This window comes from Cyanistes caeruleus, chromosome 1 (assembly GCF_971803275.1).
Source record: "Cyanistes caeruleus chromosome 1, bCyaCae1.hap1.1, whole genome shotgun sequence".
Lineage (NCBI taxonomy): Eukaryota > Metazoa > Chordata > Aves > Passeriformes > Paridae > Cyanistes > Cyanistes caeruleus.
Window position 1 is genome coordinate 96,926,810 of NC_141701.1, and position 25,951 is coordinate 96,952,760.

Below are 25,951 nucleotides of genomic sequence, written 5' to 3' on the forward strand. Positions count from 1 at the left end.
TGGGTAAAAATTGAACCTTAGTGATTTACAATATACTAAGGAGCAGGATAGAAGAGATAATGAATCTGAATTAAAACTCTACAAAAAGATGAACCCACCCTTCCTTCCTTCCTTCCTTCCTTCCTTCCTTCCTTCCTTCCTTCCTTCCTTCCTTCCTTCCTTCCTTCCTTCCTTCCTTCCTTCCTTCCTTCCTTCCTTCCTTCCTTCCTTCCTTCCTTCCTTCCTTCCTTCCTTCCTTCCTTCCTTCCTTCCTTCCTTCCTTCCTTCCTTCCTTCCTTCCTTCCTTCCTTCCTTCCTTCCTTCCTTCCTTCCTTCCTTCCTTCCTTCCTTCCTTCCTTCCTTCCTTCCTTCCTCCCTCCCTCCCTCCCTCCCTCCCTCCCTCCCCCCTCACTTCCTCACTTCCTGTACTTCCTGTACTTCCCGTACTTCCCATCTTTCCATGCCAGCAGATGAGAATTCAACTTCACAGCTCTCATCTTCCAAAGAGATAGTGCAAAACCTGCAATGTAATTTCACTGATAATCATTTACAAGCTTACACTTCTGATATACCCCATGTGTGAGAGTCAGGTGTTACAGTCCTTTCTTCTCTCTATATTTTTGCAAAGGGATAAAAAATTACAGACTTCATGTGTAGGCTTAATAATAATTTTTAAAACCAATATGATATTGGACATACTCATTCAGAATAAGTAAAAAAATATTCCAAATATCTGAAATAAAATCCTAGAATAAAAGAAAACAAAACGCTACTTTTCTGTGAACAAACAAACAAATAAGAACAGCAAAACTATTTTATTTTGATTGTTAATTCATTTCCATATTTTTTAAAAACGTGTTTTGGCTGGAGAGGAACAAATAAAATTGGGAAGACTTAATAATCACAAAGTAATGTATAGATGACACAAAATGCCCAAATTTAGAAAGCTGTTACTCAGCTTTGCATATTGATACACTGTATCACCTCCATTCTTAACCATTTCATACTGCCTGCAGGATATTTACTTAGAAAAATTGCATTTATATATTTTTATAATACTAATATATTTTTGATAATCCAGTAAGCAGATAAAAGGCATGCAATAAAAAAAACCTCAACAACAAGCAAATGGGAAGCAAGAACAGTCTGCATAGTCTCTCTGTGATGACTAATACACAAAATATGCAGCCAAGCCAAAACATACTCATATTACTTCCCTCTTCTGCCTTTATTTGCAAATAAACTTCCCTGTCCATGACCTTCTGTGACACTGGCACATCACCAAGGACTTTGCATGTCTTTTTGTCAACCCAGCATGCTCACATATCAAAATATCAGAACTGAATGTTCTTCAAGGTTTGTTGAATTTATTTGTTTAGCCCCTTGTCTGAGTTAAAGAGGAATAATCACTTCCCTTGATCTATGGAGTACATTGACCCTGATAAAATGCAGGAAGCTGTCTTCATTGCTGCCAAAATGCATGCTAAGTTGGTTTGGCCTACTGTATATCAGCTCCATATTAAAGTGCATGCTGATAGTCCTGATCAAGTATTTTGCGTTTTTATGCTATTGCAACACAGTGTTTAATTAATTTTGATTTCAAATAAAAGAACAACCCCAAAGAAATGGACAAATGCTTATAAGACAAAGTGTCTCTATCACATGATTCACCATATGTTGTTCATATTGGCAGTGAATTCATATGCACATTTTAGGATGAGATAAAATGCATAAGAAACAATATACAAAGAGAATAAAAATCAGCATTATTATTATTAGAAAAAGGTGGTCATTTTAGGTCAATTTATATCTCAGTGGTATTGGAGGTTAGGATTTTTCTTTTTTTTTCCTTCTCTTAGGGAATTTTCTCCCATTTGTTACTAAGAGAAGAAAACCACTGATACTTAAGACACAACAGAAATGGCCAAGGCGGGAAGGATGCAGCTGGCTACTCTCTTACCTGGGGAGTTTTCTCTTTGGAAGGGCAGAGATACTGTGAGAATTTGGAGGGTGAGGGACTGGGCTTGGTTCCTCTCGCACTCTTGCTGTCAGCAAGTAAAGAACTGTTATTCCTTTTCCCATATCTTTGCCTGAAAGCCCCTAAATTTCAAAATCGTAACAATTCAGAGGGAAGGTGGTCATATTTTTTCCATTCTAAGGGAGGTTCCCACCTTCCTTGGCAGACACCTGTCTTTCAAATGAAGACAAATAGTTACTGAAGGAAACCATGTTAGATGCTGATTCCTGCTTCTACGTCTCAGAACAGCAAAAACTTCAGCACTAGCTCAGAACGTTTCCCACCAGCACCTTAGTTTAGGACATATGCAAGTAATATTTAGTGGGTCATAATTACAGTTAATCTCTGACTTGCAACACTAGGTAGAAAATCATCACCATGTATATATATCTAGATGGACACATGTAGAATTTCTTAACTATATTACAAAATCATCCTTACATTTCTGAGAGAAAGTCAGACGGCAGCAAAACTTCACAGCAGATTTGCTAATAATTTTACATGCTTGAGGCAAATTCAGGTGAGAATTAATAATATTTTCTGTCAGTATGAGAGCATCATGAGAAGTACTGTAAAGAATGGAAGAAACTGAGACATTTAAAAAAAACCCAAATCTTATAAAATACACAGTTTTGCCTCACAATATGTTTGCAGAGTTTGAAGTACTAGATCCTTCTTTAACTACATCTCAGGATGCACCCATGCCCTGTAAAAACCTAAAATCTTTCATAGCTTTTCCATGTAAGACTTGCACTCCTTAGTAATTAGCCTCCTTTCTCTGTAGATTCTCCACATCTGAGTTTATTAATCTGAAGTTCAGGACTCAAAAGTTTACATTTACTTTACAATCTTGTTAGTTTACCAAATTTCTTGCCCATCCTAATATGGTACCTTTCACCATAGTTTGAAGGTTCTATCTGTGCAAATATCTGTACACTGCCTCTTAACAGTGGAGGAAACTGAGGCAGGGTGTTTTGTAGCTAGGACAGGCTGGGGGGTGAAAGGCATCTTAGCATCCACCTATCTTGGTTTTTTTATGTTAGAATAATTTATAAGCAAAATCTTCTGAAAATTAGGCCAGAATTCTAGGGAAAACAAAGTCAAAATACAAAATAAATTAAGATGGACTCACAAACTAGGTTTATTTTTATCTGCTAACTCATTTCTTAATTTCTTTTTTACAAACCACTAAAATAATGACAGCAAAATTGTCAGTAAAAACAATATTAAAAAAAAGCAATTTGACTTTCAGAGCAAGTAATATGAGTCTTAAGAAGATCGTTTGATTGATAAGTTCATATTTCTTTTTACTACAACAAATAGTAAATATTTTCAATGTAGAAATGACAGTTTATTGCTTTGCATCTTAAATGTATGCCACTATTAAATACACCAACTGCAATCAAAATAGCCCAGTGTCGTGGTTTTAAAGCAGTAACTAAAAATTTACTAGAAAACTTACTTATTTTTTTACTGTGAGATATGGATTAGAACAAGAGCAAAACAGGCTTAAAACTTAAAAGGAATAAACAAAGTTTATTAACAAAACTACAATAATAAGAACACCAGAATAAACCTCCAGAAAACCCTTTTATCCCCCACTACCCACTATTCCCTTGTTCACATGACAACATTGAGACAAAAAACTTTGGAACTTTGGTGTTTAAAACAGTCACAATTCCTGCTAGAGTCTTTTCATCAGTCTTTGTAGAGAAACAGAATTCTTCTTCTGCTAATCTATGGAGTTTCTCACAAGAAAACTATTTCTGTTATAGTTTTCTATTTCTCTGATGCCAGCTGCCCGGAAATCCTGCCATCAGTTCACTCCTCCCATTTCACATCACTCTGAGGTGTGTTATGGGTCAATGAGTCTAGGGATGTTATTTTAAGGATGACTTATTCAAAGGCAAAAGTTCTCTTCATCTGTCTCTGTGAGCTTCTCTGGAAAACAGTTTTCTCATTGCCCTCAAGGCCTCAAATCTTTGGTTTACTCTGTTCCAGCACTTCACTGTATCACAATTACTCTCTCTTTTGCTCAAAATCCACACTTTGAACACTCCATTCCTCCCAATATACTTTGTCATGAATTAAAGAAGTCTTTTCAAACTACTATTGTCTATCTCCATAGCTTTAACAGAAAGATATTTCAGCTTATAACACATTTCCTTATTCTCTCCCCATCTAAAACTTAACTTTTCTTCACTGTTGTTGGTGGTTTTATAATGTCTTCTTCATGTTGATTGTCTCTCTCTCTGTCTCTCTAAGAAAAAAGAATAATCTGTACGTTTTATCCAGGTAGTAAAAGAATTAAAGCCTTAGAAAAACTGCAGGAGTTCATGGTGTCAGGTTTCAGTCCAGCAGCAGAAACTGAAAACTAAGCCCGGCTGGCCGGCTCTGCCTCTCCCCCCATCTTTCTGCGGCCTTGTCCGGCCTGGGGGGGGAGGAGGAGTCCAAGACAGAGCCTGTTACCTTTCCAGAAGCCAGAAACACAAAGAAGACAAGAGAGCTTTGACTGTACATCTTAAGAGGGTGTTCACAAGTTGACTTCACTTTTTAATGGTCAAAACTGCTGTCAATTCTTAGAAATGACCGATAATTGGTCAGGAAGAAAGACTCCCATCAGCCTCCAGCAGCTTCAACTTCCTCAGCTCTCAAAACCACCTTAAAGGTAAAGTCACCCCATGACAGTCTAATATCCAAAATTCATGACACATCATGTCACCAATGTAATTTTTGAGACATGATTACTTAAACAGCTCTTGAAATCTTTACCTGATTTTAAATCAAAAATAAATTAAACTTTAATATCTACTCTAAGTAATCTATTTCAATGCTGTGTCATCTCTATAGCTACCAAGCTTGCTATACACATATAACTGTGACTCTCAAGTGTAACAAGAGGAAATAAACAAATGGGAACCTTCTAAATAGAAAAGTTTTTTTCTCCAGTGTATGATTACCAGACAAGCAAAAAGAAAAAATACTGTTACCACTGTCTCCTGCAAATATTTGTAAGGTCTCTATAGAAATAACAGATTTAATACAGACATATTTTCAGTCTGTGCTTGAAGTATTTGGAACTGTCATGAGCAAATGCTTCATAAGGAAACAAGGTTTTGGTACATTGTAATCTAACACATTTCCCAACCACATTTGTAGATATATACTTTCATGAAAGTATTTTCCAGGTAAACCTTCTAAGCCACTTGTCAGTGCATCAGTTTGTCAGAATGTCTCAGTCAGAGGCAAACGCCTCTGTGCACAGCAAGCAAATCTAACTTTTTTGCCTTATGGCATCGCAGTTTAAATAAAAGTTTTCCTTGCAAACCTAAAAAGATGGACTTAGTTATCAGGGCATGAATGCAGGCATGAATTCAGGATATATAACAAGTAATTCAGGATAATAACAAGCAATTAATAGTTAAAATTGTTACATCACGACATGAAAGGTTGTGTAAAACTATAGCACTGTAAGACTACAGGGTTCACCAGATGTGGAAACCAGACATCAGGGGAGCCTGACCCCCCTGTAATACGGCACTTCTCCAATTCCACCCATGCCAAACCCACCAAGAAGCTGCCGGTGCTGATCAAGGATCCTGAATCGCAAATGACATCAGGACCTTTCCTGATTACCTGGGGGAGAAGGTGTGCTTGTGTGTCCACATCACCAGGACCTAAGTGGCTCCCAGGGAAAAATGTAAACACCTTATTTAGGCCCTACAAACCCTGCCCCAGACTCAGAAATTTCCAAGTCTCCTGAGACCCACACAGGTCCAGAAAAACAACAGACCACTGCAGCCTGGAAACGGAGACATCGTCAGAGTCCACCGAACCGACCTGCCACCAGACCAATAACCAGACAGAAGCCAAACCGTCCTGCTACCAGGGCCGCAACAAGACAAGAGCCAACATCAAGCCCGACACTGTGACATTGCACAAGTTTTTTTAACTCCCTCCCCCTCCCTTTTCCCTCTCTCCCTTCCCCTTCTTACTCTCATTACCTAAGCCAAATTGCCAGTTTACACCAAAATGCACCTCAATGCTGCTGCTGGTGTCTGCTCATGTGTCCCCTATGCACAAAATAGCCCCACCAGCAACCAACGACCTCATCCCCAGTACCCGTTCCCTGCTTATAGTTATTTTCTTTAGAAAGAGGGGGGAGACAGGAGAGGAAGGGGAAGAAGAAAATAGTCCCCCCATCCCCAAAAGTCAGAGCTAATCTTTTTATATTTTGTTATAGAAAATGGAGAGCAAAACCATCCTTGGGTTCCTGATGTTCCTGACCATCTGGATGCTCCTGAAAACATCAGCTGTGCATGCCTGGCTAGTAGCACAGCCCCAGGAGAACATGTGGATCACCCTCTCAAAGACTCTCAAACAAGAACACATGTGCTTGTCCATGGGCAGCGCCACCAACCCTCTGTCATCCTGCCTGGTAGGGATTCCTTTGAAGACCCATGAATACCCTCTCATAGGGAAAGAACCCAAGCCGGTAGACATTTGGGACGAGTGGACAAAGATCTTACCCCATGCACCAGAGGAACCCCAAGAATTGGAGCTTTTGGGCTCCTCCAAGGCTACCTATTGCGTCAGTTTTGATTATCACCCATTAAGCAATGCATGGCCTGCCTCAAAATACCACAGGGCAATTAAATCAAAGAAAAATGTGACTCCCAACAGTAAAATTGACAATCAGTTCAAATGGTGCAATTACACCAGCAGCACACAATCTGCCTCCTCTCACTGTCCCAGAGTGCTGCCCCGGGGAGTGTTCTTAATCTGTGGGGATAGAGTGTGGGCAGGAATCCCTTCCCGACTCCGGGGAAGTCCTTGCACGCTTGGACAGCTTACCATCCTCACTCCAAACTCAACTCTAATGCATGATTGGCAGAAAAAGAATGAATTGGCCTGCCAAAAGAGAGATCTCACTCAATTAGATGAAAATTGCGATAGCCAAATTGAAGATCGGTCACACACAAAGAGGGTGGTGATGTCGGCATTTTTGCTGTGGGTAGCTGCTGCTAAAGCCCTTGGTGAGCTTTCTTACCTGCAGTGTTGGCTTGGTAAGCAGGCCAACCTGACCTCCTCTGTCCTGAGTGACCTCTTGACAGATGAAGAGACTGTTGGGCACACCATGCTACAAAACCGAGCTGCCATAGACTTTTTGCTCCTGGCCCATGGACACGGCTGCGAGGAGTTTGACAGACTGTGCTACTTCAACCTCTCCAGCCCCAGTGAAGGCATCCATGCCCGCATCCAGAGACCCCAACATGCGGTCCAGGAACTCAAGACTGAAAAGGAGCCCCAGTGGTTTGAGGACCTTTTTGGGAGCTGGGGACTCAAAGGATGGGTTGCCTTCCTCCTCAAAAGCATTTTTTAGGTTTTCCTAATTAATGTTATTTTCCTATGTATGTTTTCATGTTTTAAGAACTTATTAGCCAAATCTCTGGGAGATGCCCTTCTAATAAGTAAAGAAGGGGGAGTTGTGGGGGCCGGGCAACCAGCTGATCCAGAGATCCTGGCTCTCCCTTGGAGGCAAGGCACTTGATCTCAGAGAGAGAAAAGTGTCACTCCCAGAAATCTTGGAGTTAGTTATGTTAAACTGTTACACTCCATTGCTGCTCTCCCCTGCCATCCTACCCCAATACATGTATCCCAATTTTCCCCCCACCCCTCTCCTCCCCTAGAAATACCCCAGTTTTTCCCCTGTTCGGGAGAGCTGCTGTCACTGGCTCCCTTTGCCGAGGGCCCTGCTTTAAGAAAGGCTAGTTCTCTCTGGAACGCCACACAGCGCTCTAGTCTCTTTCTCCGCGTCGCCTGCGCGCTGCTGCTGAGCTGAGCTGAGCTGAAATCAGTCACCAGGCAGAGGATGTGCCTGTGTCCCCGGGCAGTCCAACCGCAGACTGCTTCTTCCAGCTCGTCACGGCACCCCTGCCACCTCCGCCGCCCCCCGCCGCGGCACATTATCAGTTTCCTTTAACAGTGCTTGGTCTCATCTCTATGTGATGTCAGCTTGATATGCAGAATCAGTTACTATATTTAGAGGGATATGGGGAAAACGCTGGAAAGCCCTAGCTACAGCATGTAATTCTACCAACTGGGGAGACCTGTTCTGATAACTTTCCAACATTTGCCACTCACCCTCCTCTTTCCATGTTACTATGGCTTTTCCTGTTTTCCCAGAGCCATCTGTAAACACTGTAACACCCTTTAAGGGTGTTCTGCTGTTCAGAGCTTGAAGAGATAATGTGGTTTCTCCACTTCACTTTAACAATCTATGGCTTGGTAAATGATAAGTGGTTTGTCCTGTGAAATTTTTCAGGGCACTTTGCAAGGCTGTACTGTTGGTAAAACACCATTCAAAATGTTCTTGTGTCATAGGTATAATCGGTGAAGGATCTCTTGTGTTCAACTGTAAACACCTGTGATGACATTTGATGATTAATTGTGCTATTAGCTCCAATACCCTGGGTGCTGTCTTTTCTGGTTGATGAGGTAAAAACATCCACTCTAGGATGTGCAAAGGATCAGGCCAGTGAGTGTTCTACTATAGTAGAATATATATTCCATTCTATAGTAGTATAGTATAGAATATATATTCTATATATTCTATTCTATAATAGCAGTAGGGTGCAGGGCAGTCTGGGCATATCCAGTGGACTTGTTGGTTTGAGATAGCTTGCTCCACTGTTTTGAGAATAGCCTTTGCCTCTGGGGTTAATTTTCTAGGGGAAGTTAATTCCGGATCACCTTGTAGTAGGTCAAATACAGGTGCTAATTGTGAATTTGTCAGTCCTAAATAAGGTCTGACCCAGCGGATGGGTTTTTGTGCATCATTTAGTGTCTGAATTTTGGTTGAAAGCTGAATTGTTTGTGGTTGTATAGTCTGGTTCACTATTTGGAGTCCTGAATAATTCCAACGTGCCGCCTTCTGCAGCCTTCTCTGGTGCTACCTGCAGCCCAAATGTTTTGAATGCTTGCAGAAACCTTGGCTGAATCTCTGAGAGCTCTTTTTTGGTTAGGGCTGCAATTAAAATGCCATCCACGTAATGGTAACAGTATGCTCCTGGAAATTGTTTGCTCACTGATGAGAATGCCTGGGCAACGTACCACTGGCAAACCGTAGGACTGTTTTTCATCACCTGGGCTAGGACTTTCCATTGATAATGTTGCACTGTTGCTGTGTTATTAATGGAAGGCACTGTAAAAGCAAACTCAGGGGTATCTGGAGTGCTGTGGAATAGTAAAGAAACAATCTTTCAGATCTACTATCAGAATGTCCCAAGAGGTCCCAGGTATCACTGTGGGAGATGGCATACCTGCTTGCAATGGAAATGCAAATGAATTAATATCCGGTGCCAGAGAACCCATTTATAATTGAAATCGGATAATTAGGTTGCAAGCTGTCTTTGAAATAATAATCAACCAGACAGCTACAGCTCTTGACCTTCTTGCTGACCAGTCTACTCAGATAAGAAATGCAGTATCTCAACATCGGATAGTATTAGACTATTTATTAGCAGAAGAAGGGGAAGTGTGTGGAAAATGTAAGGACTCAAACTGCTGTTTGCAAATAGATGACAATGGAAAAGTGGTAAAGCAAATAACAAAAAGAATAAGAAAGTTAGCACATGTAGCGGTCCAAACATGGAAAGGATGGGAATGGGACATGTTTTCATGGTTACCTGGTGGCCTATGGGTCAAAGAAATGCTTTTTTTCCTCTTATGTGTTGCAGCAACTCTAATCTTTTGACCATGCATGATCCCTTGCTTAATACAACTCATTCAACATGAAATGCAGGTAGTAGCCGTGCCTAGTGAGCCAGAGATAGCTACAAAAGGGCAGAGAGTGATGCCACTGCAAATAATTGCAAAGCCAAAAAGGACCCAAGAACAAGAAACTGGGTCAACAATAAGTAAAGTCTGTAAAGACAATTCTTAACAAAAATGAAAAAAGGAGGGATTGAGAGGAATGATGGGTTTGTCTTTACAAACAAGCTGTGGGTCTGCTGCTAAGATGCAGCTATCAGTGTGAGACAACAGAAACAATGGGATGGATTCCACTGAAAGATCAAAGAGGTACTGAAAGAACACTATGAATTCCATCAAAGTTAAGAATTAAGAAGGGATTATGTACTGGGCGGGGGGAAGGTATCGCAGGTATCAGGCGTTCCGGGAAGTCTGTACCTCTCAAGTACCTCAGCCTATGGGGAAAGAGAAGGGACAAGTGGCCAGGAATGAAGATAAAAAGGAGGCTGCGCCCTCCAAAAATTTGAGAGATCCCAGGGGAATGCCCCATGGCCTCTCCCTTTATTCGAATAAAGGAAAAAGGACTCCTCTGTCTCCTTTTTGGACATAAACCTCTGGTGTTTGTGGATTAATTTACCTGACACCTGTTTTGGTAGGTGAGTGCAGTAGACAGAAGGTGGCAGAGGTTTAGTAGATGGCACCTGCTCACAGGGCCAGGTAAGGCAACTGGCTGCTTTCCTGTGACTACAATAGTTACTGCACTTTCCATCTCCAAGAGTTGTTTCTAAGGCAGAGGAAGATATTCTGGGGAAGTGCAAGGAACCCAGCACCATGGAAGTGAGTCCAGCATCTCAACATTTCCCTTGAGCTCCATATGCATGACTTGCGTAGCTGTGGAGCCAGCTGGTCAAAGGCCCAGCCCTGCCTCCCATTTCAGGGGAAGAAAGAGGAAGAGTTCATCAGGGCTCAATCTGAAAGGAAGTTTTGGTGCTTCCAGAAGCACAGCTTTGGTAGCAGAAGAACAGCTCGGCTCCTGCCACCCGCTGGCCCTTGGAATGCACACACAGCCCTAGTTTCATTTCAGGAGACACCAAGAAGCTGGAGAGTTTGAAAGGGCAGCTGTTGTTTCACTGTTGCAGTTCTTGGCTTGTTAAACACCCTCCTAGCTGTACTACAGCCTGTGCTTGAAGACGCCAAAGTACCATCCTGGAGGAAAGGCATCAAAAGCTTGACAGAGGCTGAAGGGAGTGCCTTTGATTACCCCTTTTCCCAAGAGGTCTCTTTAGCTGGAGTTGCTAACAAGAACCAGACTTGACAGCCTAGAATATGCTTATGGTTTATGGTTTTATTTTTTGGGTCCTCAGTCCCGCATGGGATTCAGGAAGTGGGTGCTGCAGAGGCTCCAGCAAGGCATTAGAAACGCCGGCCCCGCACCCAAGGGTGGCGCAAGATCTCCTCCAGCTCTGGCCTGTCCGCAGGGTGCTTGGACAAGCACCAGCGGATCAGATGTTGGCACTCTGGGGAGAGAAGCCAGAAAGTGCTGGTCATTTTCAGAAGGCTCCTGTTCAGCTGCTGACGGCGCCCACAGGGCCCGGGCCGTGCTGCGTGTGCTCAGAGCTGTGCCAGCCTCCCGAGGGACTCTGCCCTGTGTGGGAGAGTGGCACGGTGGGACGCGTGCACCTCCTTCAGTTGCACGGGCCACCTCCTGCAGCCATCTCTTGAGGGCAGATCCATGTCCTGTGCAGCTGTGTGAGGGCCATGCTGGGCTGCATGCTGCCATCTGCAAAAGTCTGCCTTCTTGAGGCCAGATACCAACCTGGAGAGATCTGCTGCCTGAAGAAGGGCTGCCCCAACCTGATGTCCTGGTCCTCCCGGAAGGGGAGGTTGCCACACACCATGACATACAGCAGCACGCCCAGGGACCAGATGGTCGCTGAATGGCCATGGTAGACGCCAAGGCAGATCCACTCGGGTGGGCTGTACGTGCGTGTTCCTAGGGGAGATGGGTGGCGCTGTCCAGACGCAGGCTGCTGGCTTTCAGCGCCCGCTGCCCGCCTCCTGGCAGAGGCAGGAGCTGCACCGGTGGACACAACTTCTCCCTGAGGCCACCCCACGTCCCCCAGGCAACTGGCCAAAGCCAAGAAACCATTCTGCAAGGCAAAGAAGGGCAGCAGAGCAGCCCAAGCCCTTGTGGGCCTGCTAAGCTGAGGGGCCAGGACCCGGCTTTTGCATCTCCCCTTGTCGGCAGGGCCAGCAGCCAGCTCCTGGGGCACAGCATCTGCTGCCAAAGGGCAGCCAGCAGCCAGCTAAAGGATGCAGACTGCAGCCGAGGAGGGAATGGGGCCGTGCAGTGCCTGGCACTGGCAGCAGGGTCCGGGCTGTGGGCTCACCGGCAAATTGCGTGAAGACCTGCTCCTGGAGAAAGGTGCCGCAACCGAAGTCAATGAGCTTCAGGTTGCCGCTGTCCAGGTCCAAGAGGAGGTTCTCTGGCTTGATGTCTCGGTGCAAGACGCCGCAGGCAGTGCAGTGCCGCACGGCCTCCAGCACCTGACAGAAAAGCCAGCGTGCCAACTCCTCACACAGGAACCCCTGCTCCAGCAGGAAGTGCAGGAGATCCTGCGATGGCTCCGGACGCTCCATCACCAGCAGGAAGCTGTCAGGCAGCTCAAACCAGTCAAGGAGCTGGATGATGTTGTGGCAGCCAGAGCCCACCTTCTCCATCAGCACAATCTCCACAGGAACACGGGTGCCGTCGGGCTGTGAGGAAGAGACAATGCCTCCAGCAAGCCGGATGCTGCCCTGTGGCTGTGCTGCTTCCTGCCTGGGATGCCCCAGTGCCCTCTTGGGCAGACTCCCTGCTGCTTGGCATTCCTCCTGACCAGGGGTTGCTTGGAGGTGCCCCCTGCCCAGCCCTGCTGTCGATGTTTGGCATCTCTGGGCCCACAATGCCCAGGCTTGCACGCTGAGCCCATGCCCGCTCCCCCAGCCATCTACCGCCTCCCACTCCCGGGACCCCAGGCTTATCCCTGCCAGCCGTGCCCTGCTCTGTCCTGCTGGCCCCTCTCACACACCAGCTCGTCCCACTGCAGGACGCTGTCCCGAGCCACGCGTTTAATAGCCACCTGCAAGCCATGGAGAGAGAGAGAGAGGCTTAGCTCAAGTCCTGCCCCTCCCCATCCCTCACCCTCCTCGCACGCCTGGCCATCATGGCCACTCACAGGGCTCCCATCAGAGAGGCGGATGCCTGAGAAAACGGTGCCGAAGCCACCACTCCCCAGCTGTGGACCCAGCTGGTACAGCTCCTGCAGCGTCTTCTTTTGCCCTGCGACCGAGACCGAGCCATCAGCCTTGTGCCCAGGAACCTCCCCAAATGCCCGCCAGTGCAGCGGGCCGGGCCGCTGTGGGTCATGTTGCTCTGACCTGCTTCCTGCTGCCTGCCGAGCAGTGGCCACCGCCCTGCAGCCGTCGGGCTGTTGAGCAGCAGAGCTGGCACAGCAGAGCACGCAGAGGCTGCAGGAGCCGGAGTGCAGTGTGGCTGGATGGCACCGTCACTGTCCCCGGCGCTGTGGGCTGGACTCTGGTGTTGAGAACAGCCGGGGCTACAGCCCAAGGCTTTGCACAGGGGTGTCCCAGGAGCAGCTGCAAAGCAGACGGGTTTTTGAAGCCGTGCCGTCAGAGGCACTGGAAACAGCCAGGGACTGGGCTGCTCTCAGGGGCCATGGCCTGGCCTGGGGTGTTCCTCAAGAGCACTGGGCCAGCCTCAGACAGCTCCTCAGGAGATCTCACCTGCTCTTAGAAAGGCCTTGGCGGTAGTCAAGGGCCGTCTTGGGGCAGCTTCCTGGAGATGGAGGAACCTCCTTGGTGTCTTGAGGGTCGTCTCCACCACCAGGTTTGCGCTGTTGCCAGCTGGCACAACTTGCACAGCATTCTGGCAGCTGTGAGATGACAACTGCTGCTTCCAGGATGCTTGCTGCTCCGCCAGCTGCTCCTGAGAAGGCTCCCCTGGCTTGGGCTGGGCTCCCACTTGGACTTCTGGGCTTTCCCTGGCCACGTCAATGGTCAGGGTTGTACCCTTCTTGTTGAAGTCTGTGAGTCCAAGGGAGCTGGAAGAACTGTCGATGGGCTCTGCACCTTGTGCAGGCGGACAGGTCTCCCTGAGCCTCTGCGAGGGATGGAGGCTGTCAGAGATAGCAGAGGCTCCTGGCAGAATGGAGGGTCTCTGACAGCCTGAGGTTCCTGCAAGGATGGTAGGTCTCTGCTGGTGTGCCATCCTTGCAGGGCTTGAGGCTTTCCCAGGGGTGGAGAATCTTCCTGGGAGCAGCCTTTTGGGGTGATGCAGGCTTCTGGAGGAACCAGACGAGCCACAACAGGGCAGGTGGCCTCGGTTCACCAGCTCCTCCAGTTCTCTCCAGAGGGCCTGCCACATCCCAGAGTAGAGTGGCACACATGTCCCGTTGCGATCCCAGAGCAGCAGCATCACATCCTGCAGCTCCTGGGCCACTGCCATGCAGGAGCCCCAGCTGCAGGAGATGCCCAGAGGGCTCGCGGGAGCACATGGCCACTTGCCAGGGGCCGCCAGGGGCCTGGAGTATCTCGGAGCCACAGGGGCTCCTTGCTTCCTCCGTGAGCCTCTAGGCCAGACCCAGCGACGCTTGCTCTCCTTTGCCTTCCTTGTCTGCTGCCTCCATGGTTGCCAGTGGCCAACAGCCCACCAGACAGCCACAGCGGCCAGCAGCAGGAGAAGCGCAGTCATCAGGACAACACCGTCATCCATGACTCCGGCACGTCCCATCGCGACTGCACTGGCAGCTGTGGGTGCTGGCCCGTGTTGTATAGCGCCAAGGCAATGATGTCACAGTGCTGTGGCCAGGACAACTGTGGCACATCACTGCCCTGCCTCATGCCAGCTCTCAGCCCCTTTGTGCAGTCACAGCCCAGCCCGCCTCAGGGATCAGCAGAAGTGGCTCATCTCTGAAGATGGACGTGGCCCGAAAAAGCCTGGAAGTAAGAACGGGAGCTCAGTCTGTTGCAATGAATCATTCCCTGGACCAAATGGTGGCACATCAGGAAGGGTGCTGGTGCCAGCAGTGTCAACCCCACAGCTCCCAAGATGCTGCAGCACTACCAGCTGGAAACAAACACGACTCTGTGCCTGAAAAAAATCCTCCAGAGACAAAGGGAGTTCCTCTGTCTCTGGGGGGCTCTCCTGAACTGGCTGTTGAGGGCAGGAAGAGTTTTTTTTAGCAGCTCACTGACTTCTGCAGTGCCTCTGTTCTAAATAAATCAGGATTTGCCAAGGAGTGCTCATGGTGCTTCCACTGCTCTGGCTTTGACTGGGATAAGGTGTCTTTCTTCCCAATAGCTGTCACATGTTGGGTTTGGGTGGGAATGCTGTGGATCAAACAGGGTTGGTTTGCTTTCCACTGAGCAGGACTTGCCCTCTTCAAGGACTTTGCAGTGTCCCTTGGTACAATGCAATGTTTTCCACTGGGAAGGGAGGGATGAGTGTTGAATTCAAAGGCAAAGAATGCACTAAAGCCCTGTACCACGTCTCTGTCCCTGTTTGTGAGGTGACCATCCACACCCTAGAAGGGGACAATGTAATTTCTACAATGTTTTTTTTTTCCATTAATGTATTTTAAAACACTTTTTATTGTGTCCCACATTTCTGGCCACCTTCCTCTCCAGCTGAGCTTTCACTATAGCAAATTCCTCCCTCCAGTGGCAAGAAACATTTGTGTATTCTTCTCTTGACCTCACTTCCACTGGGCACACAACTTCCTTTTCCATCCTCTTTCCCACACATGCTGCCTGTTCAGGCAGCCAGCCTTTTGGCCTGCTTGGCTTCCAACATTTTGGAATCGCCTGCTCCTGTGCCCTTAGGAGGTGATGTTTCCAAAGTGACCAGCAATGATGGAGTCCAGCACCCTCAATGACATTTTTCCTGGGGACCTTGCGTACCAGTTCCCTGAGCAGCCTGAAGTCTGCACTCCTCATGCCCAGAGCTGAGGTTTTGCTGGCCCTTTTTCTCTTGTCCTATGTTTGAACCTCAATTTATTTGTGCTTGCTGTGGCCAAGATGGCCACCAATCCCCACTTGGCTCAGGGCATGTGGGGCTCAGAAGGAGGCCTGGCTCTAGGGGGGCTGAGCTGGAGAATCCTGGGCTGTGAGGGGCTCCCCCCTTCCTGGGAGGAGGCTTCCTCGGGACAAAGAAGGGTCTGGCATGAGCCACAAGGCCCCTGGCCAAGGGATGGCAGCGGGGGATGTGTCTGTAGCAGATGCTGTCTGGAAGGAGCTTTGGGAAGGAGTGGGTGTGTGTGGAACTGATGGTCGTGGATGGGGAGACAAAGAATGCACGACGCATGCTCCAGGTGCTCATGAGACAAACAGCCTCATTTATTATTTACAACTCACTTAAATACTCAGTTCAAATTTCCCGGGCCAGACAGCCATTGGCTGATACTTCTTTCCTTGACCAGCCTCCTGGCCAGTGGTGTGCAGTGGTTCACACATAAATTAGGCTAGCCAGACTAGATTTGTCTTATGTCTAGATTTCCTTTGTCCAGTCCAGACCAGCTGCACTGTGACACTACTTCAACAATTCACCCTTTTCAGTTACATTCAAAAAATAGAAATTGCTCTCTGTTGTCTTAGCTGCAAGGGCCCTTTGCAGACATGGTAACAGCTACAGCATAGGTTTCATTTGAAGTTTTTCAATTAATTTGACTAACTTAGTTCTCTTCGGCTAGCAACATTCTTGGTGTACTAAATTGAGTTTGCAACACTCACTTCCAGGAACTGGCAGGTAAGATCACAATCCTTCAAGCTAACGTGCCATGGGTTAACTACTTATTGTTACAAGTTACAACTTAACATTAAAAACAAGGAACTGCTTAGAACTGACATTGTTCTTGAACTCTAGAAACAAGAAACCAAAACATTCAACATTTAGAATCGTGAGAACAACTCAGCAGAAAACCAATTTGTAAACAAAGGGGTTTTAAATGAACTGTCCTTTTCAAGAGTCACTGATTTCCATGAGGTAAATGAACAAGTTGTTCTGGTCACTCCTCTTCAATATTTTCCACTACATCCATTGAGGTTCTGTCAGGAGGGTGTTGTTTGTGCTCCTGGGCAGGACATAGAGCAGGACAGACACATCCGGCAGCTCCCCATTCTGTTCCAGTGTCTGTGGAAACACAGGCATATCCCCTTCCCCAGGTCATGAAACTCCATGGACCTCCCCACTTCTTAGTGAGAAGATCTTTCACCATTACCTTGGCTTTAGGCAACTGTTCATCTCCAGATGTAATTGTAATGATAGAAAGGGATTTAAAATGACTGTGCTCTGGGACTTTTCCGATCCTGTTAGGTGATTTAGTGTGTAAATAGCCTCAGCTATCTTGCTCTGTGGTGTCTCACCCTCACCAGACATTCCTGCCTTTTCTTTTTCAGTAATATGTTTTAAGTGCACTGCCATGTGCTCTTTCCACAATGGCTTGTCCCATTGCTATTTGAGGAATTCCTGTGTGGTGTGCTACAGCCCAGAGCTGTAGGAAATGTCTTGTTTGCTGTCAAGTGTATGCAGGGCCATTGTCTGTTTTGATGGTGTGAGGGATGCCCAAAACAGCAAAGGCTGACCGCCAGTGTGCAATGGCATCCCGACCCTTTTCTCCTGTGTGCACTGTAGCCCATATTGCTGATGAGAAGGTATCAGTGGCTAAGTGTACATATTGTGAGCGTCCAAATTCAGGGATGTGTGTGACATGGGTTGGGCAGATTTGTCAGGCATGCAGTCCACGAGGGTTTACCCGCAGCTGCAGTGGTGCAGTGTGGCCCTGGCAGTCAGCACGGGTGCTAACAATATTATGAGCCTCTGTGTTTGTCAGTAGGAATTGCCCTTGTAGGGCTCAAACACCCTGATGGAAGAAATCGTGCGATGCTTTTGCTTGTGCTAGTGTGTCTGGCTGTGGTGCTGTCCAGGCAGGGCTCACTAGAATATCTGCTCTGGCCTTGCCTTCTGTGATAGAACCTGGTAGATTTGCATGACTCCTGATGTGTAAAATGTAATAATGGTAGGTTCTGGCTTGGATGCCATGGTATAGAGTCTTTAGCAGATTGAATAATTGTGCATTATTGTGGGGGCCGGGCAACCAGCTGATCCAGAGATCCTGGCTCTCCCTTGGAGGCAAGGCACTTGATCTCAGAGAGAGAAAAGTGTCACTCCCAGAAATCTTGGAGTTAGTTATGTTAAACTGTTACACTCCATTGCTGCTCTCCCCTGCCATCCTACCCCGATACATGTATCCCAGTTTCCCCCCACCCCTCTCCTCCCCTAGAAATACCCCAGTTTTTCCCCTGTTCGGGAGAGCTGCTGTCACTGGCTCCCTTTGCCGAGGGCCCTGCTTTAAGAAAGGCTAGTTCTCTCTGGAACGCCACACAACACTCTAGTCTCTTTCTCCGCATTGCCTGCGCGCTGATGCTGAGCTGAGCTGAGCTGAAATCAGTCACCAGGCAGAGGATGTGCCTGTGTCCCCGGGCAGTCCAACCGCGGACCGCTTCTTCCCAGTCGTCGCAGAACCCCTGCCACCTCCACCCCTGCCGCAGCAACTGGTGCTCACCACTGGGCATTCAAAAAGCCCCTTTGGAAGCATCTGCCTGCAGTTTTACCTGTGGAGCGTGTCGCTGTTGGAGCTGCCACCCCTCCAGGAGACCTTCTTGCGTTTTAGCAAGAGGCGATCCGAGAGGCTGCGACCGGGACCCTCGCCCACCATCTGGGGCAAGGAGGAGGAGCCCTTGAGGACCGGCCACCAGGTGACCACCCACCCACCAGCTTTCTTTTCGCCTGTTGGCATCTGCCAAAGAGAAATTGTAAGTCGATCCTGTGAAGGGGTTTTGGGCTTTTCTTTTCATTGCTATTTTACTGCTGGGTGGGGAGTGAAGAAGGAGATCAAGACTGACCCCTCCTGAGAGGGACTTTTACGTCCAAGTTGTGGGCACCCTAAAAGCGGGAGATTTTAAGTTTTCTAAAGGGGAGTTAAAGAGGTTTATTCATTGGGTTTTTAAACATTTGAAGATGGATGCTGATTCTGTTAAATCTGGAAATTTTTGGGATAATGTGGGGAGAAAGTGTTCAAGCGAGGGGAGATTTTTCTGTTGCCAAGTGTAGTGGTTTAGATTTGTGAATTTCATTTTCCCGGCCATTCTCTTGTTCACATGACAACATCGAGACAAAAAACTTTGGAACTTTGGTGTTTAAAACAGTCCCAATTCCTGCTAGAGTCTTTTCATCAGTCTTTGTAGAGAAACAGAAGTCTTCTTCTGCTAATCTATGGAGTTTCTCACGAGAAAACTATTTTTTGTTATAGTTTTCCATTTCTCTGATGCCAGCTGCCCGGAAATCCTGCCATCAGTTCACTCCTCCCATTTCACTGCACTCTGAGGTGTGTATGGGTCAATGAGTCTAGGGATGTTATTTTTTTAAGGATGACTTATTCAAAGGCAAAAGTTCTCTTCATCTGTCTCTGTGAGCTTCTCTGGAAAACAGTTTTCTCATTGCCCTCAAGGCCTCAAATCTCACCTCACTGTATCACAATTACTCTCTCTTTTGCTCAAAATCCACACTTTGAACACTCCATTCCTCCCAAGATACTCTGTCAGGAATTTAAGGAGTTTTTTCAAAACACTATTGTCCATCTCCATAGCTTTAACAGAAAAATATTTCAGCTTATAAAGCATCTCCTTATTCTTTCTTCCCCATCTAAAACTGAACTCTTTTCTTCACTGTCTTCATGTTGATTGTCTCTGTCTCTGTCTCTCTGGGAAAAAAGAATAATCTGTATGTCTTATCCAGGTAATAAAAGAATTAAAGTCTTGGAAAAGCTGCAAGTGTTCATGGTGTCAAGTTTCAGTCCAGCAGCAGAAACTACAAACTAAGCCAGACTGGCCGGCTCCGTTTCTCTCCTCTCTCCCCCCTCTGCCTTCTGCGGCCTTGTCCGGCCTGGAGTGGGGGAGGAGGCCGAGACAGAGCCTTGTTACCTTGTCAGAGGCCGAAAACACAAAGAGAACAAGAGAACTCTGGTTTTACATCTTAAGGTGGTGTTCACAAGTTGACTTCACTTTTTAATGGTCAAAACTGCTGTCAATTCTTAGAAATGACCGATAATTGGTCAGGAGAAAAGACTCCCATCAGCCACCAGCAGCTTCAACTTTCCTTAGCTCTCAAAGCTATCTTAAAGGTAAAGTCACCCCATGACACCCAGCCAAATTCTCGAAGTTTAAAAATTCTGCAGCCAGAGTATACTATCCCTTAAATTATCTACCAGCTCTAAACTAGTAGCAGTTAACTCAGCTTCAAAGTACAATCCCATGTGCTTTTATGACAGACTGACAGATTAAAATAAGCTTATCTGAAACATATCTTTTGTTAGCAGAAGTTCCAAGGCATGAAATTTTGTGAAAAGTCACTCAGTGAGTTTAGATAATAAATATTTATTTTTTTAATCATAAATTAGACCAAATAACCACCTAACAATCCTAATAATCCTGTTCTACCTTGAGAGGCACTAAAATACATGATAGAGACAGAGATTCCCTGTGCAGAAGAGAAGCTGATAGTGTAAACAGGTATGATGAAAAAATGTAAAAAATAGTGGTTTCCACATTACCTATGCCAATGGACCTAATCAAAGGCAGACATTTAAAGTGTGCTAGCCAAATCACAAAGAAATATAATAATGAAATTTTGCAGTGTAATTACAAAGATTTCTGTTTTGATCAGTGATTCTTATTTAAAAAGATTGCATCATTCTATATCAACAGGATTAGTCTATCCTTTTGTCATCTGATACATAAATGCTTTGACAAATGATATAAAATTCTACAGTCTATTCTCCCAGGATTGTGCCTAAAATAACACCTTGTACAAAGACAAACACAGAATACCTTTTTTACTGCCTTTAGTCACAGACAGAAAAGACATAGCCTAGCAAGAGGAAAGAAGAATTATAAAGAAAGGAATCAAAAGCTCACTGAAGAAGGTTTAAAAATTTAGAATGCTGTAATGAATGAAGTCTCTCCTCTCCCTTAATTTTGTTCTGGCACAGTATAATAAATTTCTTATCAGAATTTAAGGCATTATGTATATGTTTCAATTTGTTCTCAGCACTCAGAGGGATGTAAGTTGAATGAAACTCCTAAGTGTGTACTACTTCATTCCCTATGTGTATGAACTTAAAATGTTGAAGATAGCACATTTCTCTTTGAAAACTTTAAAAAGTAAATAATTAAAAGCTTTTCTTCTTCATAAGTAAAGCAAGCACACAGAGAAAGGCTTTGAGTAAGAATAGTTTTTAAGAAAAATAAAGTATCCTTTGTTTAATGCTTGTTAATGTGAAATACAAATTATTTACAAAAACCGAGTGCCGAAAGAAACTGTGACTGGGGACAGCCTGAAAGTGTTCATGTCTGTCCTCTCTCCTAACTCTCTCTTAGGGTTTAATGTGCTGGGTGAAAGTTGTTGCACAAGAGGGGCTAGTACCCAGTATTTTAGTACTGTGAACCTCACCAAACTGAACAGAAATCTCAAATTCAATCCCTTTAGAAGATGAAAAAATGAATCCAAGTTATGTTTTCTAGTGAAATAAATGCAATACTCATAGAGAAATACACTCAGGCTGTTCTGGCTAATATTTTGTCCAAAATAATCAAACAATTGTAGTCAAGCCTTAAAAACACTTATTGAAGTTTCTTAAAGTGTTAGGTAGTAGAGATTTAGAAATCTAAGCAACAGCTAAGCAAATATTGCAACTAATTAACAGCTGATCTATCTAGATTTTCTGAAACTTTCCTTGAAACTATTATCTATAAGATTATAACTAATTTATAGAATTCCAGGAAGTGGATTATTTTGTACAATATGGCTTTCAGTAATAATGATTTTTGTGATGAAACACTTCATAAAATTAGATCATCATCATCATCCAGTCATTGAAATATATTATCTAGGAATTCATACTAGAATCTGCCCTAGAATGCACTTCTTAGTGCAGACAGATCTTAGCACTAAGCACCTACTTATGAACATTGATTATATAAGCTATTTCAGAAATACTCAACACCAAATGGAAGAGAAGTGAAAAGAATAGAGAAAGATTTTACTTCATTAAGATTTTTCTGTATACATACACATTATTTAAAACACAAATAATTCTATAGCAAGGAAGACTTAGCAGGATTCTATATCTGAGGAGCTGTTTGGTGAAGCAAAGTCGTTGATGTATTTAGGTGAGACTGACATTCCCTGAAGCTCTTTGGCTCAGCACGCTATATGGGCATTTTCTGCATAAGCATAGACATTAGGCTGGGAAAAGTACAAATGCATATTTGCATACTTTCAAAGACATATGTGAGTTCTGTTTTGCTTTATTATTGATGTGATTTTAAAAGTGTTCAGCCAAATCCAGCCTCTACAAAAATCATTTCACATGTATCCAGATACATAATGGCATGTTTAATACACATCATTCCTGTTGATAAAATCTAATCAAAGATCCCAAAGATCAAATCAAATTTGTTGTTCATATGCTGTATATTCAGTAATAACTTTTGGAAATCAAATAGTGCACATATATTATAGAACCACATCTGTATCAATAATTCTTCAGTCTGACAAGAAATGCATATTAAATTTCATGGACTTCCTTTAGTTTACTTCATTACTTCTTTGCTCAATGTTTGATCAATGAGATCAAATAATGTTTATCTGTATAAAACTCACTGTTTAAGTAATCAGAACTACAAATTCTAGCTTGTAGTCTGATTAAAGAAAAAAGAAAAGCATTCACAAATATTTCATGTAAAAATCTTACTTGGGCTTATTGAATAGCTGCAGCAAACAAACAAGACTGCACTGTGAAACACTCTAAATGAAGATAAAGTCTTAGTGAAAATCATATGACTTTACTTTTTTCATCAAAAGAATGAGATCAGAAAAAAAAAAAAGTTTTTATTATCATAGAATCAAAGAATCTTCAGAGTTGGAAGGAACCTTTAAGATTATCAAGTCCAATTGTCAACAGAGCACTACCACTGTAACACATAAACCGCTAAATCATAAAATGCAAGTCTTAAGAACTTAAAAAAGATGCCATTAAAAATAAATGCTGAAAAATTAATTCCAAAAGCATTCATTATGTCAGGAACCAGTGTCTCAAGAAAATCCAGTCCATTTTTACAGACATGAGATGGGAAAAACACAACAGTGAAAGTAGTTTGCTAAATTTTTCTGTCTTAAAGAGAGTGAGGAAAATTTATAATCTCATCAAAAGCTCTACAGCAGTAGTAGAAAAAGAAAAAAATGTACTGGATTTCCAGATAGTTCTAAACCGCAGTCCCTATTTACAGAAAAAAGATGGTTTAGGTCTGCAAAATGTAAAAGACTACCTGCTTCTCCAAAATTAATATCAAGTGTACTCAGAAATTATGATCCCCTAGACAAATTGTGTGTCAGATTAATGAGGGAAATTTTCTAACTCTGCCTCCTAGCAGAACTTCTGTTTTCTGTGTTGGATAACAGCAAGAATACATGGAACTGAAAGAATGAACCCACCCAGTGTGTCCTTTATGTCTTTCAAGTCTCACAAGGAATGAAGGTTTGAGTTACACACTCAAAAACTGAATTTGTAAAACATTAGTTACAAGTTCAAAACTGATATTTTAAGAGTCAATTTTCTGAGCACAACTGCATTTAAAGTAGAAGGAATTAATCAGTTTTGTTCATGGGCTGTTCCAGGTACTAATTTGTACCACAGGCAGAAGTTCTTGCTATTGGGCCATACCATCCCTAGTTAATCATGCTGGTGAAGTTTATTTCAGCACACAGGCTCCCCAAAAGGACACATACACAATGTAAAATTTTAGTTTGTGGTTTAGCAGGGTGAGAGAGAGCCTTTGTGAGCCCAATGCAAGGTGATGAACTTCATCCTGGATGGCAAACACATTATTTACATAAAGTATCTACATTTTCTGTCACTGAACTAGTGACAGGGTTTCTGATAACTGCTTGGAAATAGAACTGGCATTGTCAGGCAAAATTTGGAAGCCGTAATGAAAACTGGGTATATTGGCAAAAAGATAGAATTAATTCCAAAAATTACTATTATTGATACACGCACTGTCTATTGTTTAGCCTGAGGTGCCTAAATAACATCTCCTTATCAGATTTTCTTAGAAAAAATTGTTCCAAAACAGACTTCTAAGAAAGTCAGTTAAAATCAGTGCTATGTTTTATGCATATAAAGACTCCAGTTCATTATGTCAATATTTTATTTGCCAAAGAAAAGCAAGGACTATAAAATTTAAATTCAGAATAGTATTAATTACAGTTAGAAGCAAGACCTTGGCACACAGTGAGGATCAATCACAAATTTCAGATTCTATTACACCTACACCCCTTTCAAGGTGTTTGACTCTTTAGCATTAGAATTGGAATTATCTGATAATCATGATGCTGTTAAAGCAGCCGTTACTGGCAAAATTATACCTTTTATATAATTATTATTACATCAAAATTTATTATAGTTCAGGTACTTTAACACCTATATTTCATACAGGTAGGTATTTTCTATATAACACTGTAAAATTCTTTGAGCCATACACAAGCTTTTTGCATTTTTGAAATTTGTTCACATACATTTGTAAACAAAAGAGCAATATTTTGTTCTGCTTCAAGTATTGCATTGCAATAGCATGATGAATACTCTAATGATTTTTTGTACATAAAAATAACTTCTTCCATACTGTCCTGCAGTGACTTTATGATGCTGGTACATCATTTTTGTTGAGACAAAAACGGGGAGTTCTCCTTGGGTTTTTTTGCTGGTTTTCCTCATTAGATACGCCAAGAAAGGCTTTCTCAAAGATTGGTTTTTTTGGTTTTGTTTTTTTTCAGGACCTGTTCGGCCTCTCTCCGGCCCAGAACACCAGGCCAGTGTCCCGGGCCCCGCTCCCTCCCCAGAGAGACCGAGCGGGCCGAGCCACACCCCACGGAAGGACTCCCTGGACTACAGAAGGGCTTCCTGAATTTGCCGTCTCTTCAGAACAACGACAGGTTCCACTGTTTAATATTCATTTCCTCATGTTTGTGAATACTTTGATTGTTAAATAAACAGGTTTTCCCACTTTTCTCGAAGGAGATTGGCTCCCAAACCGGTTGAAGAAGGGGCTGCTGAATTCTGCCCTTTAGAGGAAACAAATTGGCCCCAAATCAGGACACATACCCATAATAAAATTAACTCCACATATTTCTCATATACACAATCAAAATACAAGAAGAAATACATTGGTCTGAAACTGAAACACAAAATAAAGAACAATCTTTCAGGTCAAGAAAACCACTCAGAAATAGCTTTTTCTTCTGTTTTAACCATATTTTGTATATAACTTCATGTAGCTTGGTTCTTTTGCAGAATTTTTTTTATTTGTTTCTCTGTTGGTGGGGGCTTTTTTCTTTACTTTGACATGATGTTACTTATGAAGTGTTCAGTAGCTGGAAATACAACTAATGAGGAAGTTTGAATGCAAGTCCTGACTCGAGATGCACAAAGTCAGTATAAAAATGGAATAATAATTTAATGTGTTTTCAAAATATCAAAAATATGCTTGACATGATGTGTCTATTACAATGGATACAAATTTGTTATGTACCTAAGAACAGTGACCTTTGAAGAATTAGAATATTTACAATCTTGGGAGCAGAAGTGGAAGAAAATCATGGATTTATAGGGTTAAGCAGATTCCATTGGGGAGTTTTCTTTTTTGTTGATGTTGCTGCAAAACATTGTATTTTTTATTCTTGTTTAATTGCAGTTTCTTTTTCAAATTAGTTGAATCACAATAAACCTTAAGAATTAGTCATTATGATTACAGCAGAGAAGGTGATAAAATTTTGACTTAAGCAGCTTCTTTAGTATAAAGTCAAACCTATCAACACAAAATTGTGTGATGAGAGGCAAGAGAAAGCTGCAGCAGTAAGTTCCACTTGAAATTTTTATCTTTTGATAGTATTTTAAAAAAATTTTCAGCCTACCTTGTCTATATCAATCTTTCATCTAATGTCCTGAGAAGGTATATTGCTCCTATAGTTTACACTATATGTGTATGTGCTTCCATACTTTTCCCATGTCTTTTAATATGCTTTTTAGT

General features: G+C 43.8%; 2 protein-coding genes and 1 long non-coding RNA gene across 3 annotated transcripts; 2 read left to right on the forward strand and 1 right to left on the reverse strand.

Moving 5' to 3' along the window:
• Positions 1-4,460: 4,460 nt before the first annotated feature.
• Positions 4,461-25,140, forward strand: LOC147655760 (uncharacterized). Its single transcript, XR_015274417.1, has 4 exons — positions 4,461-4,664; positions 15,197-18,619; positions 19,117-19,191; positions 24,699-25,140. It is a non-coding gene; the product is annotated as an uncharacterized LOC147655760 (long non-coding RNA).
• Positions 6,243-7,547, forward strand: LOC147655761 (uncharacterized). The gene is given in 1 exon segment (XM_086870813.1): positions 6,243-7,547. A coding segment is annotated over 1 exon segment (1,305 nt).
• On the reverse strand, positions 11,074-15,036 carry LOC147655762 (uncharacterized). Its single transcript, XM_086843667.1, has 7 exons — positions 13,535-15,036; positions 13,169-13,387; positions 12,967-13,070; positions 12,820-12,870; positions 12,139-12,505; positions 11,565-11,741; positions 11,074-11,265 (listed from the first exon to the last, which is right to left on the reverse strand). Exons 1-7 carry the CDS (start codon positions 14,538-14,540, stop codon positions 11,162-11,164), a joined length of 2,028 nt encoding a protein of 675 aa, XP_086699793.1. The 5' UTR covers positions 14,541-15,036; the 3' UTR covers positions 11,074-11,161.
• Positions 25,141-25,951: the final 811 nt, after the last annotated feature.

Bases quoted from the DNA above. Each gene is read 5' to 3' on its own strand.
- LOC147655762 (XM_086843667.1), bottom strand. From the start codon at position 14,540: ATGGGACGTGCCGGAGTCATGGATGACGGTGTTGTCCTGATGACTGCG. The intron at 12,871-12,966 runs GTGAGTGGCCAT...CATGGCTTGCAG, and splicing joins GCCTCTCTGATGGGAGCCCT to GTGGCTATTAAACGCGTGGC. The intron at 12,506-12,819 runs GTGTGTGAGAGG...TCTTCCTCACAG, and splicing joins TCCTGCAGTGGGACGAGCTG to CCCGACGGCACCCGTGTTCC.